The sequence below is a fragment of the Corylus avellana genome, chromosome 3, assembly GCF_965113065.1.
Source record: "Corylus avellana chromosome 3, dhCorAvel1.hap1.2, whole genome shotgun sequence".
NCBI classification, from domain to species: domain Eukaryota; kingdom Viridiplantae; phylum Streptophyta; class Magnoliopsida; order Fagales; family Betulaceae; genus Corylus; species Corylus avellana.
Window position 1 is genome coordinate 32,077,587 of NC_142492.1, and position 16,275 is coordinate 32,093,861.

General features: G+C 35.9%; 2 protein-coding genes across 4 annotated transcripts; one reads left to right on the forward strand and one right to left on the reverse strand.

The window, feature by feature from the left end:
* Positions 1 to 2,948: 2,948 nt before the first annotated feature.
* On the reverse strand, positions 2,949 to 5,322 carry LOC132175329 (cytochrome P450 71A9). The gene is made up of 2 exons (XM_059587231.2): positions 4,426 to 5,322; positions 2,949 to 3,608 (listed from the first exon to the last, which is right to left on the reverse strand). The coding sequence occupies exons 1-2, from the start codon at positions 5,305 to 5,307 to the stop codon at positions 3,003 to 3,005; spliced, it is 1,488 nt and encodes a 495-aa protein (XP_059443214.2). The 5' UTR covers positions 5,308 to 5,322; the 3' UTR covers positions 2,949 to 3,002.
* Positions 5,323 to 10,641: 5,319 nt separating this feature from the next.
* Positions 10,642 to 16,029, forward strand: LOC132176439 (Rhodanese/Cell cycle control phosphatase superfamily protein). Of its 3 annotated transcripts, none has more exons than XM_059588640.2 (10): positions 10,642 to 10,957; positions 11,312 to 11,407; positions 12,616 to 12,723; positions 13,165 to 13,279; positions 13,493 to 13,532; positions 13,608 to 13,682; positions 14,645 to 14,732; positions 14,854 to 14,921; positions 15,485 to 15,557; positions 15,658 to 16,029. In XM_059588640.2, exons 1-10 carry the CDS (start codon positions 10,754 to 10,756, stop codon positions 15,739 to 15,741), a joined length of 951 nt encoding a protein of 316 aa, XP_059444623.1. In that variant the 5' UTR covers positions 10,642 to 10,753; the 3' UTR covers positions 15,742 to 16,029. The 3 variants fall into 3 exon arrangements, with proteins under 3 accessions (XP_059444623.1, XP_059444624.1, XP_088371161.1); XM_059588641.2 differs by having other exon boundaries at positions 13,183 to 13,279; XM_088515035.1 differs by having other exon boundaries at positions 14,645 to 14,731; positions 14,821 to 14,921; positions 15,658 to 15,749.
* The last annotated feature ends 246 nt before the right edge of the window (positions 16,030 to 16,275 follow it).

Sequence of the window (16,275 nt, forward strand, 5' to 3'; positions counted from 1 at the left end):
TGCAAAATTTTGATACTTTGTTTGAGTACATTGCAAATTTTAAAACATTGGAGATTAAATTGCAAATTGGGTTAAACTTTAGGGGGTAAAGTGTAATTTTTGCATTATTACAATAGGGAAAAGTATACTTTACTCCCCCAAAGTTTGGGACGATTTTCAATTCGACCTCTAATGTTTCAATTTTTGCAATGCACCTCCCAAACTTCCAAATTTTTGCAATTCAACCAATTTTATCTCAAAATTCTTATATTGCCCATAATTTTTTATAAAAAAATTTTTTAAAAAAAAATTGGGGTGGCCATTTGGCCATTTTGCACCCCCCAAGTTTGTTTTATATAAGAAAAAAAAAATTAGGGGTAATATGAAAATTTTGGGATAAAATTGGTTGAATTGCAAAAATTTGGAAGTTTGGGGGATGCATTGCAAAAATTGAAACATTGGAGGTCGAATTGAAAATCGTCCCAAACTTTGGGGGGTAAAGTGCATGTAATTTTTCCATTACAATATCATATATAATCTTCAAAGAGAATAACTTCTATAAAAAAACATTCACAATGGAGGAGTCAAATTTTTATGCAAAATAGCTTCTCAAAACTCATTTTTATGTAGTTTAGCTAATGAATTTTTAAATGACTCTACATCCGATTAACTATATTTCTATCTATTCTATTAACATAATATTTTATTAATTTTAATTCAAAAAACCATTTCCATGAAGAAAAAAAAACACAAAAAACAACCAATCATCCCTTAAAAAGTAGGAAAATATTTGGAAAAAAGAGAAAACAGGTAAGAAAAGATTTGGAAAAAAGAAAAAATAAGTAAGAGAAATAATAAAAAAATAAAACGACTTTCTTAAAAAGTGCTGGTACATTTAACTTTTTATTTTTTTTGTTTTTCCAATCAAATATCCATTTTGCAATTGTATTTTTAGCTAATCCAATGTAAGGGATTTCTTACAAATTTAAAGAGCCATATATTTTAGATAAAAATAACATTTGACTGTTCTAAGGTCTTGGCACAAACCAAACTCTTTATGTCTTCCAATAAAAAATTGACACATTAACATGGAACAACAAATGGCTTGGTTACTAAAACACCATATTAAACCTCTTTTATCACTCATTGACGAAAATAACCCTCCCCATTTATCTATTATCTCACCTCTGTCGAAAGACCAATCCGGGCCACCACCACAACCCAGCCGAACGCCAATGAATGGAAACACCACAAGTGCTAGCAACCTTTTAATTTGGCACCAGAAGGATTAACATACTGCTTGAGGTTTGGATTTTTGATGTACCCACATAGGCACCGTCTCAATTCCATCAACTTCCCACAACAAGTGCTAATTTCTTTGATGTTCGGTACTGTATTGGATATTGATTCGGATATATAGATACAATCATACAGATAGAAACCATAAAGAGAGACAAACAGACAGGCAGAGAGTTGTGGTTGTCGGTTTTCTCAAGAAAAGTGAGATAACAGGTAGATGGGGAGAAGTTTTTTACTCATAAGATAAAAGAAAAACATCAGTTGCCTTTCAAAATATCTTCTAATATTTAGTGTATCCAATTTTTGTTTCGTTTCAAATACTTCATACTATTAAATATTACAGTTAAATTAAACTGTAAAATAAGTAAAAAACATTTATACCTAATTTTAAATTTACTCTTATTTATAATTTTAATAAAAAATAAGAGTATTTTAGTAATTTCACACCTCTCAATTAAGATTTAACAAAAATTCTAACAAAAATAAGAAAGTAAAACAAAATCAAAGGTCATATACCAAAGTGAAAGACTTTGAATATTGAGAGGAGAGACTTTGAACATTGAGAGGTGTTTGCAAAAAACGCAAAAATTTATAAAAGTGGTCCAATATGGTGTTTTGGTAACAAAGCCATGCGTTATTTTAGGCTTCTGTGTCATCTTTTTATTGGACGGCAGAAATGGCTTGATTTGCACCTTATCCCCTTTCCTAATAATTGGATATAAACACGTGGCCTGAATGTAAGGCACCGCGACACGTATCGCGTGTCGCTTAGCATTTATCCGAAGGCCCCAAATAACCGTACAACAACGTGTGTTTTTTTCGTAATTTGACGAGAATCGCAGCTTACACACCGTTTCACAACTCGGTTAGCCATTGAAACCACTGAAAACCCATCTTAACTAATTGGTGTCTTCTTTGTGCCTACCATTCTTCCTTAAAAGGAAAAAAAAAAACATAGAAACAACTTTGGTGGCTTTTAATAGTAAAAACAGTGGCCTTTTATTTTGTATGATTAGAAACTTTCATATCCTTGTAAAGATTTTTTATTATTTTCTCAGATATTTTTCTCTCTTCTCTCCTCTCTCTCCCTCCCTCTTATCCCTCTCGCCCTTCACTTAACATCAACTATCTCTTGAAGCCACCAAGCCGTCCATTGCCCACCCACCGCCACCGAGGCACTAGCACCTCCACCACCAAACTGCCTCCGCCGCTGCACCTTCTCCATCTCCACCACCAAACTAGCTCGTCTACATCTACATTTACCGTAGAAAAATACGCAAAACTCACATACCCAATTCAATTCCTTCACTCAAAACATACGCCCAAAATCAACAGACCCGACTGAAGAGAAAAAATGCATCAAATCAAATCCCAGTCAAGACACCAATCGACCCACCATCCCCAGCTTTATCTTGCTCTTCTCCAACACTATACAAGAGGACCCTTTTGACCCAAACCCACTTTCTCTCTTCAGATAGAAGGCCGTGAGTGAGAGTGAGAGAGAGAAAAGGCCAAGCTATGAATTTGGTTCCAAGCTCTGGTTATATTCCAGAGAGAGAATATGGGTGCTTCCGTGAAGGAGAAAGGTGAGAAAATAAAATATAAAACAAATATTATTTAAAGGGAATAAGTAGCTAAACTAACTTCACTGCTGGCGCAAATGAGTAGCTATAAAAGAGAGGAGTTTTTGAGTAGCTAAAGTAACTTCATTGTCGGAGATGCTCTTACAAAGGCTTAGCTACGAGGCAAAGAGGAAGCTTTTTGTGCACTGTAAGCCCAAAAGCTTCTTCCATATCAAGATCTTCTCTTCTCAATCCATGAGGAAGTTCCCAATCAAAACGAAGCAGGAGATTTGCTAGTGCAAGCTCAACTATCTGGACTGCAAAGTTTATCCCAGGACAACCCCTACGCCCAGCCCCAAATGGCAACAACTCGAAGTGTTTTCCTCTAAAGTCAATCGAGCTATCCAAGAATCTCTCTGGTTGGAACTCATTTGGATTCTTCCAATACTCTGGATTCCTTCCTATTGATCTTGCATTGACAAACACCCTTGTTTTTGCAGGGATATGGTACCCTTCAATCGTGCAACTCTCACTAGTTTCCCTTGGAACAAGTAATGGGACTGGTGGATGAAGCCTGAATCCCTCCTTCACTACTAGCTTTAGGTACATGAGTTTCTGGAGGTCAGTTTCTTCCACCTTTGCTTTTCCCTTCACAGCTTCTCTTACCTCATCTTGTGCTCCTTGCATTACAGATGGATTCCTTATCAGCTCAGCCATTATCCATACTAGTATGGTTGAAGATGTGTCAGTACCTGCAAAGAACATGTCCTGCATTGACAAACAGCAGCAAAAATTCTTACTTTTCCAAAAGTTTATTATTAGTATTATTATTTTATGAATGAGTAACTTCTATTAACCAAAAAAACTAAACACTTTACAAAGAAAAGGTAAAGCAAGGAGCTAAAGCTGAAAACACCTAAACAAGCAAATAAATCTCCACAACAATTAAACCAACTATACCACAAGCACTATAAAAAATATCATTTCTTTTAATCTTTTTAAATTTACTTTTTGTAGCAAACTGGATCCTCACCTCCTATATCTAATACGTTGAATAAGCTTCTCTTCAAAGTATTACAATTCTTCCAAATATTATATATTATAGAAGCAAAAACCAAAAAATAGTCGCACAATAAGCCTTCATAATTTTTCTCCTCCACTCCTTCAACCCAAAAGAAACCACGTCTTCCCAGCGAGTAGGCGAGTTAAACACAGTACTACATAGACTCATAACATGTTGCCAAATTCTGCAATACTATAACCACAAGCAAAAAATAAATGATCTCTATCATCAATTACATGTCTATGAAAAAAAATGCATTTCACATCCCCTTAAAACCCCATATCAACAATTTCCTCCTAGTGGATAAAGCATCCCTCATTGCTAATTAACCAAGTAATGAAAGCTTGTTTAATTAGAATTAGAAAAAGTTTCCAAAAGTTTATGGAGCACAATTATGATTTATATGTAATTAACAAAAGAAATGCTATATTTAGACGATTCTTAGTTGATAACTTTTTACGGTCACGTCATTTTAACAGTCTACTAAAAGAGTATTACTCATCAATTAACAAGAATGCTTACGGTGAGAACAGCTTTGATTTTTTCATTATCGAGGGCAATAGCCTGATTGGAATCCTTCTGAAGTTGGAGCAGTACATCAATAAGATCTTCATGCTCAGGTTCAGGCCTTGTTGGATCAAGGTGCTCTTCAATCACATTTTCATACAACTTATCCAATTTTCTAAAATTCTTTTCTAGCCTTGTTTCAAGACCATTGAACTTGTTTAGCCACCCCATCCATGGAAAGAAGTCTGCAATGCAGAATCCTCCCAATAATTCTTGTGATTCACAAATAATATCATAAACTCCTCCTTGGCCACCATCATAAATCTTACCAAAAGCAGCCCGACAAACGATGTTGTTTGTCAGCAAAAGTGTCAATTCACTTAGATTGACAGGATTCAAAGAAACAGCTACAGAGTCAATCATAAGTGCAACCTCTTCTTCCCTCACAAACTGGAATGTTTGGACCCTCCTTGCGCTGAGTATTTCCAAGATTACAAGCTTCCTGATCTCCCTCCAATACTCTCCATAGGGAGCAAACGACATTGTAGAGTTATTATAACTAAACTTCTTTGCAGCAAATAGTACAGGCCTGCCTGAAAAAATACGATCATGCGTTTTGAAAATCTCTCTTGCCATGCCGGCAGAGGAGATTACTAAAGTGGGTATTGAGCCTAGTTGCAAGAACATGAGTGGTCCATGTTTATCAGAAAGGTGTTGAAATGATCGATGTGGGAAGTCACCAAGCTGGTGGAGGTTGCCTATAAGAGGCAGCTTGGTAGGACCAGGAGGGAGCCTCTTTGCTTGATCAGCAAGCTTCTTCCTTTGCTTGATCAATAAAAACAACAAAATGGGTGTAAGAAAAACAAAGAAGGGCACCAAGAAAATTTGAGAGCTCATGGTGTGATTGCTTTGGAAAATTTCTACATGAATGAAATAATATGGCAGCCATGGAGCTTTATAGAAAAATCCTAAATCTAAAACTTACGTGTCTATTACGTAGCTTTAAGTCATCATGTACGTTGCTTATAAAAAAAAAAAAAAAAAAGTCATCATGTACGTCAATGGGCACAATTTTCAAAAGATTCATTTTGTGCATTCATTCTTATTGGGCAAATTTTAAACATGTACGAAGCATTCCCTCAATAGGAATCGGATAAGCCTAATGGTCTCAATTTTGTGTGGTTTACATACAATTTTGTGTGGATACGCCTAATTCATTATTGTTTGGCAAATGAGAGCACACACCCTAAGATCCACGGCACTGTTCCTTGTTTGACTATGATGCTGTTGCCTACCTGCAGCCACCAGCGTGTGGGAGAACCCAATTGTCCGTAAAAGACAAAAATGTCCATATAGCAAAAATTTGAGTATATTTTTGTGAGGGTGTTTTGAAGGGACAAAATAGGCATTGTTTACAATGATATAGGGGTAAAATAGGAAATGTTGACAATAAACCCAGCCACTGTCAGCATGCAGCAGTCTTTTCTTCAGACTGTCTTCAGCACCCACTTAAAGCGTACAGTGCCGTGAGTTGGTGAACAGTGCAAAGGGGTTTGCCAAACACCCTCCAAATAGCAAGTTGCCAAACCGACACCAGTACAATACATGACGAACAACCGACAATTTAAGGAAAAGCTTGGAATGGAGTTTAAGGGTGTGTTTGGCAAAGGGTTTGAAAAATGAAGTAGACTAAAACTGTAGCAGATTTAATTGATGTAAGAAAAAAAAAGTAAGAATGTTTTGTATAAAAAAGTGAAAAAATTTATATTGTAGTGATTTTTTTATTTGAATAATAATAAAAAGTGTTTGATGTGATTCTAAAAGTAACAATGTTTGTATTGATTTTGAGAGAAATTTTTTGGATCTTTAGGTTTGATCCACTCATTTGCCAAACACACCCTTAAGTTCTTTCCCTCCTCATATAATAGTGCTTTCTTTCTGTAATTATTTGGCTTTTGTTTTGTTTTCTTTCTTGTCTTCCTCTAGGTATCCTTTTCAGCTAATTTTCAAGTTACCGATTGGTGAGAGCATCATATTCTTTCAAATTTCATTATGTGAATGATGGAGTCAGGTTAAATTAAAGATTTCTAACTCCGATATTATGTTAAATTGTTACTTATTCTAAAAGTTTAAACAGATAAAAAATGATAAATGTAATATTTTAATTTATATTTTACCAAACAATAACTCGTAGCATATTTGCCTTGGTTTGGGCCATCAAGCAAAAGATTAAGGAGTTGTTTGCTAGACAATATAAACATCCTCAAACACCGTTTATGTTTGGTGAGAAAAAAAATGACTATAATAATTAGTATAAAAAAGTGAAAAAAAGTGGTATTGAAAAGTGAAAAATTTTTGTTTTGTAGTAATATATATATATATATATTTTAAATAATAGTAAAAAGTGAATGATGTGATATAAAAAATAAGAATATTTTGATGCTGATTTTTTGAAAAAATAGATTAATAGTATTTGGGAGTGGAGTGATGTTTAACAAGATCCGACTTCAGTGCTAGTGTTGTAATTAAAAATTACAGCATATATGTTGTTAAAAAATAGAGGGCTCAGATTTAATCGAGTCCCTTTTAATTAAACGTAGTTGTTTTCTTTTTTAAAGCTAGCATTTCTTATGGTTTTCTTTTTTTCTTACGCCGTTTGAGGAAGGGGATTCCCTTTAGGGTTGGCAATTTCGACACGAACTGCGAACCCGATGCAAACACGACAAATTAATAGGCATTGTGTTTGGCCTTATCGGATTCGGATATTAATTAATCGAGTCACCCGTTTAAGACCCGGTTAAGTTTCGGGTCTGGTGGGTGGATTATAATTAAAAAAAAAAAAAAAAAATTGTCAAAAAACCCTAAACTAAACTAACCCTAACCCAGCCCGCATCAGCCATTTAGCCGACACATGCACACTGCACACAGGCCATCGGCGTTGGTGACGAGCGTTTTGCCAATCTCGGTGAGCGAGTACTTTCTCTCAGAGTGGGTTAGCTGCTTCTAGAATACGCCGTAGCTAGTGAGCATGCAGAGGATGCGCTGGAGGTTCTCAAGATTGCCGGAGGGGAGGACATGAGCGAGGATCTGGGCGGCGGAGAATGAGGTGTTGGAACTGCCTTCCTAGCTAGATGGTGTCCGAGACATTGAGGTGGACAATGGCGTTGAGAGACATGGGCACGCTTATCATGTTGGCTAGCTCCATTATTGCCAGCCGTGTTGTATTCTTGCTCTCTCTGCTCTCCTCCTCCATGCTCCCTGATTACTTTCTCTTCTTTTCCTATCTCTTTCTTCCACCACCGCATCAAAATAGCTACATTTTACATTTTCTCATTTTCTCACGGGTCGGGTAAACATTCATGGGTTGGGTCATGTTACCTGCTAAGAACACAGGTCAGGTCGTGTCTACCCAATATGACTCGATTATTTTAAACGGGTTGAACGGGTCGTGTTGAGTTTTCTAACTATTTTTTGTGTTATAATTATGTCAGATCCGCTAACCCGTTTATCTAAACGGGTCATATTTATGTATAAGTTAATGGACAAAGTTTTCCTCCAAACTAGGTTGGAGGAAATTCCTCAAACCTAGTCTCTAAAATTGACATGTGTCTTCAAACATGTGCATCTCACATGTTTTTTTTAATACCCTAATTTTCACAAACCATAGTTAACTCCACCGTTAGTTTCTCTCTCTCATGTTCTCTCTCTCCAAAAAGAGGGCAGGTTCTAAATTTCAGCAAACAATTGATAATAATAACTCTACTATGCATTTTAGCAAGCAATTGATGTGCAAAAAAAAATTCTTAAACTTCAATTGCCATTCATGCATTTCAACAAACACGTTCATACAACACTTTTTTGTTAAAAAAAAGAAAAAGAAAAAAAAGAACTCTCAAATCCTCTTCAGGTAAATTTCTCTCAATACAAACAACAACGGTATAAAATCATCCCCACACTTTCCCTGCAACCATGATTCTTCTTGCTTATCATAGTGGCGAATCTCCATCTAGATCTAGTCACAGAATCTCAAAAATTGATCACAGAAACTATATCTGAGAGATGGGTTGACGTCAATTGCTCCTTCAGATTGGTCAAATCTGAAAAGTCGGCAAATGAAGACGTTGAGGCTTCGAGGACGCGAGGGCAATGAAGACATTGAGGCTTCGACGACGCGAGTGTTGATGAAGGAGTGTCGTGCTCTTCTGTTGCTTTGAAACTCTCCATGGAGAGATTTTTTGGGTTGGAAAGACAACTTGGTCTCGTGCAGGAGGGGAAGGAGAGAAGAACATGAGAGAGAGAGAGAGAGAGAACGTGAGAGACATAAACTAACGGTGGAGAGTTTGTGGAAATTAGGGTATTAAAAAAAACATGTGAGAAGCACATGTTTGAAGACACATGTCAATTTTAGAGACTAGGTTGGAGGAATTTCCTCCAACCTAGTTTGAAGGAAAACTTTGTCCTAAGTTAATTGTGCAATGGGTTTTTGCGTTTCGTGTCATGTACTTGTTTTGTCAGCATTTTCCTTTCATTTCCTTTCAAGCTAAGATTAGAGAAAAAAAAAAAAAAAAAAAAAAGGATCTGGTTTTCAACCCCTTCAAACCACCACGACCATCATCGTAAACCAGAATAAGCCCTCTCAGATCACTGGAATAGCTGTGGAGCTTCACGAAATTTGAGTGATCAATGGAGGACAGGATCAAGATTTCGTTGCAAAAGGACTTAGTGGAGAAGGCTCAGCCGGCGGCGGCGTGGTGGACATGTCGGTGGTGGTTGTGGAGGTATTTGATGGCGACAATTCGGCCGTCGTAGAGCAAACCCAAGGACACTTTCCCGAACCCACCATCGCCAATTTTGCGCATGGGTCAAATCGGTTGTTGGAGGACTCGAGCTCTTCGTAGGTGAAGGCTAGTGGGAGGAGACTAGCAGAGTGGAGGAAAAGAGTGTTTGGGTCCTTCCTCCTCAATAGCCGATGGTTTTCACCGCCTATTCCTGAGAATCACTGTCGCAAGAAAACATGCCAACGCAAATATTGAGCATAAAATTCCAAGTTGTTTTGGGTTGCTTGATGAAGTCATTGAGGGAAGCAGCGGCTCTGGGAGTTAAGAAATAATATGCTTTGCCTTTTTGGCTCAGAGGAATTGAAGCCACATACTCTTTGCAAGCTTTGCATCTTACTTTCTTGAGCTTCGTCCACTCAAGTTGGAGCCACAGCCATGGAGAAGATCCATTTTAACTGGGAAGGAACAGACTTGTAGCTCCCTTCCTCCTCAAAAAAAAAAAAAAAAATCTAAAAGAAACGTATTCTTTTCTGAAAGAAACGACTACGCTTAATTAAAAGAGGCCAAATTAAATCTGAGCCCTCTATTTTTTAACAGCATCTGATCCATTTAACAAACCCCCCTTGACATGTCCACACAAAGAGAGAGGAGAAGAGATTTATGAGGCGTAATCTTTAACTAATTGAATTACTTCTTAAAAACCTCTCTAACTCTAAGTTATATAGTGAAAGCAGCAATGAAACAAAAAATCAATTTTTCCATTCAAAATGAACAACGGCCCAAAACTTGTTTTGGGGACCCATTTTTCCTATTAAAATGGTTAATTTTATACTTGTACTAAAATCATATACTCAATACTATTTTAGCACTCACTCTTACGAGCTAGTGAGTTTAAACTCATTTTTTATAGGTGATGCTTAATACGTGGAATACTTAATTGAAATTGGCTAAATGACCGATGGAATGTTTGCACTCAAGACATTTGAGATACCATGTTAAATCACAATTTTTTTTTTTTTTAAAGCTTAAGTTAATAGAAAAATATAATTAAAGAATCAAAATTTAATTTATAAAATGGTTTAAAAGTGAATAAATACGTGACAAGTAGTATTTTATAGCTATTTTTTGTTGGTTAATGTTGGTTTAAGTCGATCCAATCAACCGCCATTATATATAAAAAATAACAATTATTTGAATTTAGTGAATTTCTCTGTAACTATTTTTTTTTTTTAATTATCATTTATATTGTTTGCTATTCATTTTTAAGACATTTTTGCAAAAACGTTTTTAAAACTAAATTATAATAAAAAAAACTCGATCGTGTAAGCTAGTCTTATGAATCTTATTAAAAGAAAAATTCAAAAAATAGAGTAATTAACTAATTATACATTTTCAATGAATTTCGCAATATTATAGTATATAAAATTTTTCAGAATAAAATGTGGCATAATCCTATCCCGAGAAGAACGCTATCCGGGATACGCATATTCAGATTTGTAACGGATAAGCAATTCCAAATCTTACTAGACTTCGCGATTCACAGTGTCACCCAGCAAGGTCTTGCAATGGAAGCTCTGGGACTTCCCTCTCTCAATTCTCTTACCATTTCATGCTCTAATTTTCAAGTACAAAGTGTCTTCAAAACTTCTAAAAGAGCACAGCATTGCAGTTCTTCAGAGCTATCTTCTCTGAAACTCGGACCCTTTTATTACAGTTCTTCAGACCTATCTTCTCCGAAACTCAGACCCTCGTGCAGAACCCACCTTTTGGTATGCAAATATTCCAACTTTTCGTATTTCTGATTAATGGGCTTCACTTATTTTTTGTGGGTGTTTTGTTTCTGTCAATGTTTGGTTGCTAAAAAGATGAAGGAAAGGAAAAGGGAAAAGAAAGCTAATTTTTCTGTCTTATTAATTCTTTTCCTTTCGTTTTTTTTTTTTTTTTGGTTTCTTTGAGAAGCAGTTATCAACTTAACCGTGTGCTTCTGTGATTGTCTTATAGCTCCTTGTTTTGGTACAATATTTGGCTTTCTTTTCCTAACTTTGCACAGAAACCAATGGAGCTTCTGTGATTGACTTATAGCTCGTTGTTTCTAATCTGGGTTATCTTTGTGCCTTATTCAGCATTGCAGTACCACTCGAATGCTAGCTGACAGTGAAGATTATGAATTGAAGCAAATGAGAGATATGGCTGCTGCCAGGAAGAGATGGGAAGCTCTGGTATTTTGTACCCAAAATAACAACATTTTTATCTTTCTTTTGGGCAAGGAGTAGATGGGTTAGTAAGGAAACGAATAATTGATGTTTTTCTAGCTGAATCTAATCTCTGTTGCACTTTGGCTGTGAAGGATTGCAATATCTTGCTTCGAGTGAATTATGGTTTTAATAACTAGCACTGACCTGCCTAAAATTGAATTTAATGGGTCTGCTTATAATTGAAATCCCCATCAACTGAATGCTGGTTCTACTGTCTATATAATATTCTTTTAGAAGATTCCAATGGACAGGAAGAATATTATGTGAAAGAAAATGGGGAAGCTTGGATTATCTCTATAAAATCTGATTCCATTAACATCCCTGAAATGTCAGGGGAGACCCACCCCTCCGTCCCCCTTTTTATTTTTATTTTTTACTTTGTTCTTTGATTTTTTTTCCTGGAGTATTATTGGAACTTCACAAATATTCTATTAGAAAAATGAATAGAATATGATGAGAAGGATATATTTGATAGTGGGACAAAACACAGTGAAGTATCTGATAAAATAGAAAATGCAGGAAGCTATTTGATAACGGCTCAAAGTATTTTTTTTTTTTTCCATTTCTAAATGCTGGCTCTCCAAAATGTGTTGACTTTAGCATGTATTGGCTGGTAGAATGAACATAAAAGACTATATATATTGACAAGTGAACATAAAAGGTGATATGTGCCAACATTATCAAACAATCCCCTAGGAAATTTCTAGGCACTGCCTTTCCAATCTGGACCAGCACTGAAATATAATGTATGTGCTTAGGTGTTTGTTTAGATACTCTTTTTGTAAATCAGTTATAAAAAGCTTGGACTGGACTTGTATTGTAAATACATTAGTTGTTAAATTTGTGAATAGTACGAGTACATTGATACTTACGATGTCTCAGATTATTGTTTGTCAGTTCTTTGGTGCTCCAGTTAACATCTGGACACTCTAGATCTGTGATGAAAGAGGGAGGACAAGATACTCAATTGAAATATATAAAGATCCTTGGGCCTTTCCTGGGCCAGGTCTTGCCCGGGAGCCCTAACTTTCTGACTCTTGCCTTAATAACTTGATTATACCCATCTTTGTATCAACTGCAGTTTATTCAGTATGATTGTGATCGAACTGCCTACATGAATTCAAGTTGTGAGGCTTAGGAATTTTATATAATGCTTTGACTGTTTTCTATAGGTCAGGGAAGAAAAGGTTAAAGTTCTTACACCAAGGGAAGCTGGGTATGCAATTCAGCTATCTAACAAAACCCTACTCGATGTTCGCCCCTCTACTGAACGTAATAAGGTGGTCATCTTTTAATTCAAGTTTTGATTCTTTTGGATATTATTTTTACTTTTAAAATTCAGATCTCCTGGGAATCAAGTTTGAGTTTTGCTTGGTTTTGGGTCACTTCTTATTAGTTCAATGTAAATGTGTTTTATCACTCAACTTGTGTTGTCTTGTTTTATAGGTAGGTTATTAGGGTGATTTTGGTGATTGCTTGCAATAGTGGTAAATATCATATGTTCAGAGCATCATGTCTAATTATTGCAGTAAACCGATTAGTTCTTATTGACTCATTTAACTAATTCTCGTTGCTAAACTGAATCTCATTTTTTTTTGGGGGGTACTATTTTCTATTCTTATTTTAAATTTCCGTTTGGTTGTTTTGTTTTTTTTGGAAATTTTTACATAGCATAGTGTCTCCATGGTTATTTTCATGGTCAAGAATCTTGAATATTATAGCTTTCCACTGTTTTGAAGGCGTGGGTTAAAGGCTCAACCTGGATTCCTATCTTTGATGTTGATACCAAGTTTGATGTTGGAGCTCTGCCCAGAAAGATCACTAATTTCACGATGGGTATGAAACAACTTTTGCTATCTTGTCTTTCATAATTGATATTTTCTTTTTACGCTGAAGTTAATAGATCGTGTAATGAATGGTCTTTGAACAATATTTTTATCATGTCTCACTGGAAACAGGAGAGTATTAATTTTGGTGCTTAGAGACTAGGATAAATTTCCTTGGACTTTGTGCCGGTTACTTTGTTAAATTTGACTAATTTTTGTGTAGGAGGTTGGTGGAGTGGTGTGCCTACATTGTCTTACAATAAGTATGTCAGAAATCACTTCTTTATATTTACTTGTTTATAGAATGAATGCCTTATTTTTTTTTCTTTCTTCAACAGCCAGTTCTTATCAAAAGTTGCGGAGAATTATACAAAAGATACAGACCTTATTGTTGCATGCCAGAAGGGGTTGAGGTAAGCTTTTTGTGTAACTGGCTGATTGCAGTCGTGATTTCAACACAAAGCACTTCGAAGTTCCTGTTTTGCAGTTTGAATGAGGTTATGCTGACAAAAGCATTGCATTCAAGAATATGTAACACTTTCATTTTATGGTCAATTTTGTTATGATTCCAAACTCTTTGCACAGGCTTTAAAAGAAAAATTCTCTTGTATTGCAAGTTTCTTATTTTATGTTTTCATTCAGAAATATAATTATGTGGAACTGATGGGACCATTTTACTTAAAGGGGTATCAAAACAGTGTAAACAATTTACTGAACAGGCTTTGTGTAATGGTGGTGGAAGTTATTTTCTTGTTAAAATCTATGAAGATCATACCAGTTGATGCTTAATTTTCTTCAGAAGACTATGGCATTGGAGAGATCGTTGTGATCCTTTTAAGCCATGAGGTGGTTGAGTCATCACTGAGCATGAAATTCTAATTAGTTGTAAACACAAATAAAGTAATATTCTTCCATTTTGCAGGTTTTAGCCAATTCTGTTTTAAACCATGTGATCTCTTTCCAGACATTGGCTGCCCCTTGGTCAGGATCTAGATGGCATACCCCTGTCACTTGTTCAGGTTGGAATTTATGTTCTTGGACTCGCTCCAAGCATTTATCACTAAATTGAGACATGTCCCAGCTTGGATGAGAAACATGAGGGTGCCACTTAGAGGCCTGCCCGAGATATCATAGTTTGTATTTGTATCCTATATGTGCTGAATAGAAAAGATGCTGAGGGATGCAAGCCACCTTGACATATTGAGAAATCAACCTCAAATGTTGTTGGTGTGACATAGAGAATGGTATAAGATGCCGAGGGATGCAAATAACCTTGACATATTGAAAAATCAGTCTCAAATGTTGTTGGTGTAACATAGGGAATGGTATATTTTATCTTATCACACTTATCATTCTGGAAACATTATACTGGCAGATCTCTAGCTGCTTGTGAGCTACTGTATAATGCTGGCTACACAAACCTTTTCTGGGTGCAAGGGGGTCTGGAGGCTGCTGAAGAAGAGGTATTTGTTGTGAGAAGTTTAGGACTTTGTTATTATAATTTTATTTCCTGTTCGTTCTAATTCTTTTCTGTCAAACAAATATGAATCGGAGAATATACTGTCTTATGTTATGTTGGAGCAGGATCTTGTCACAGAAGGTCCTCAACCTCTTAAATTTGCTGGAATTGGTGGGGTTTCAGAGTTTCTTGGGTAAGTATTTATTCCTTTTTGTCATTTTCTTTTAGAATTGTATCATAAAAAAAGTTGAGACTTTTCTTTTTTGTTTTTTATTCAAAATAAATATATGAAAATGCATGCTATAGATCATTACACATTATTGTCTACATGCAAGTTGCCCTTGTCACGATCTCACGATCTCAGCAGGTGATGCCAACACCAATTACAGATTTCTAGATTACTGTTGGATGCATTATCCTGTAAATGTCTGTAGATTGGATATGACATTATAAACCGAGGGCTAGCCTTGTTGCCGGTGGGCATCACATCTGTCTGTACAAATTATGGAGTGGTGGTGTGGTTGTGGTTGAAGGAAAGCTTGTGTTAACTTACTGATTCAAAAAAGAAAAGTCTCCTGCTGCTTTCCCTGTCCTGTACATCTCTAGCTTGTAAGACAAGTTTAAGTGCTTGGACTTCTATTTTTAGCGTTGCTTCCTGTAGCATTGTAACACACTTGTTTCTGACTATTCTCTCCACCGAGTGATTAATAAATATTAATGTGTGAATAAAGTTAACTATTGACATGTTATTTTCAGTTTTACGGATCAACAAAGAGATGCAGCTTCAAGAGAAGGTTGGGGTTACCGATTAGTGTTCTCTGCGCGCCTGGTAATTAGACTCTTTCTCAAATTGGTAACATACATACTACTTTTTAGTCTTTAGTCTGTTAGTTTGATAAAGACATAATGTTTGTTTGTGTATGGCACAGGTGGGGGTCTTTCTTGTTGCTGATGCCTTGTTTATTGGTGCCCAGCAATTAGGCCATTATCTTCAGGAAATAAGGTCTCACTGAGGTTCAGAAGCTGGGCTTGAATGTATTGATTCAAATATTTGCGAAAACGTTTTGTTCTGGAGCGGTATATGAAGATGAGATTTGCCAACGATCACAATTTTTTCTTACCTGAGTACTTTGAGAAGCCAATTGCATACATGCTTTTTGATGGTGAATTACCCCATCTTACACCTTTTATTATTTTGAGGTGTGTTATGTTTGAGCTTTTTTCTACCACATGGTGTTGCGGAACTATTCAAGGAGTGATTGACTTCTTAATTTTGTTAAAATCTGTGTTGTTGTGATGTATATCTTGTGTAGGTTCAATCGCCTAAGAATCACCCTTGTTTACATAGTTTACTTTGCTGGCAACTTAGAAACTTCTTGTCCAGTAGTCCATAGTTTACTCATACATTTATTTCTGTGCCATCAGTCGAAGATGAGGGTGAAGAGATTATCAATGATGAGTTTAATATCATTAGGATAATCAAATGTTGACACTTTTCATTGTAATATAAATGAGCCGAGTAAGATTTTTTTTTAATTTTAATTTTA

Bases quoted from the DNA above. Each gene is read 5' to 3' on its own strand.
- LOC132175329 (XM_059587231.2), bottom strand. From the start codon at position 5,307: ATGAGCTCTCAAATTTTCTTGGTGCCCTTCTTTGTTTTTCTTACACCC. The intron at 3,609-4,425 runs GTAAGCATTCTT...TTGTCAATGCAG, and splicing joins AAATCAAAGCTGTTCTCACC to GACATGTTCTTTGCAGGTAC.
- LOC132176439 (XM_059588640.2), top strand. From the start codon at position 10,754: ATGGAAGCTCTGGGACTTCCCTCTCTCAATTCTCTTACCATTTCATGC. The intron at 12,724-13,164 runs GTGGTCATCTTT...TGAATATTATAG, and splicing joins CCTCTACTGAACGTAATAAG to CTTTCCACTGTTTTGAAGGC. The intron at 13,533-13,607 runs GTATGTCAGAAA...TTTCTTCAACAG, and splicing joins CCTACATTGTCTTACAATAA to CCAGTTCTTATCAAAAGTTG.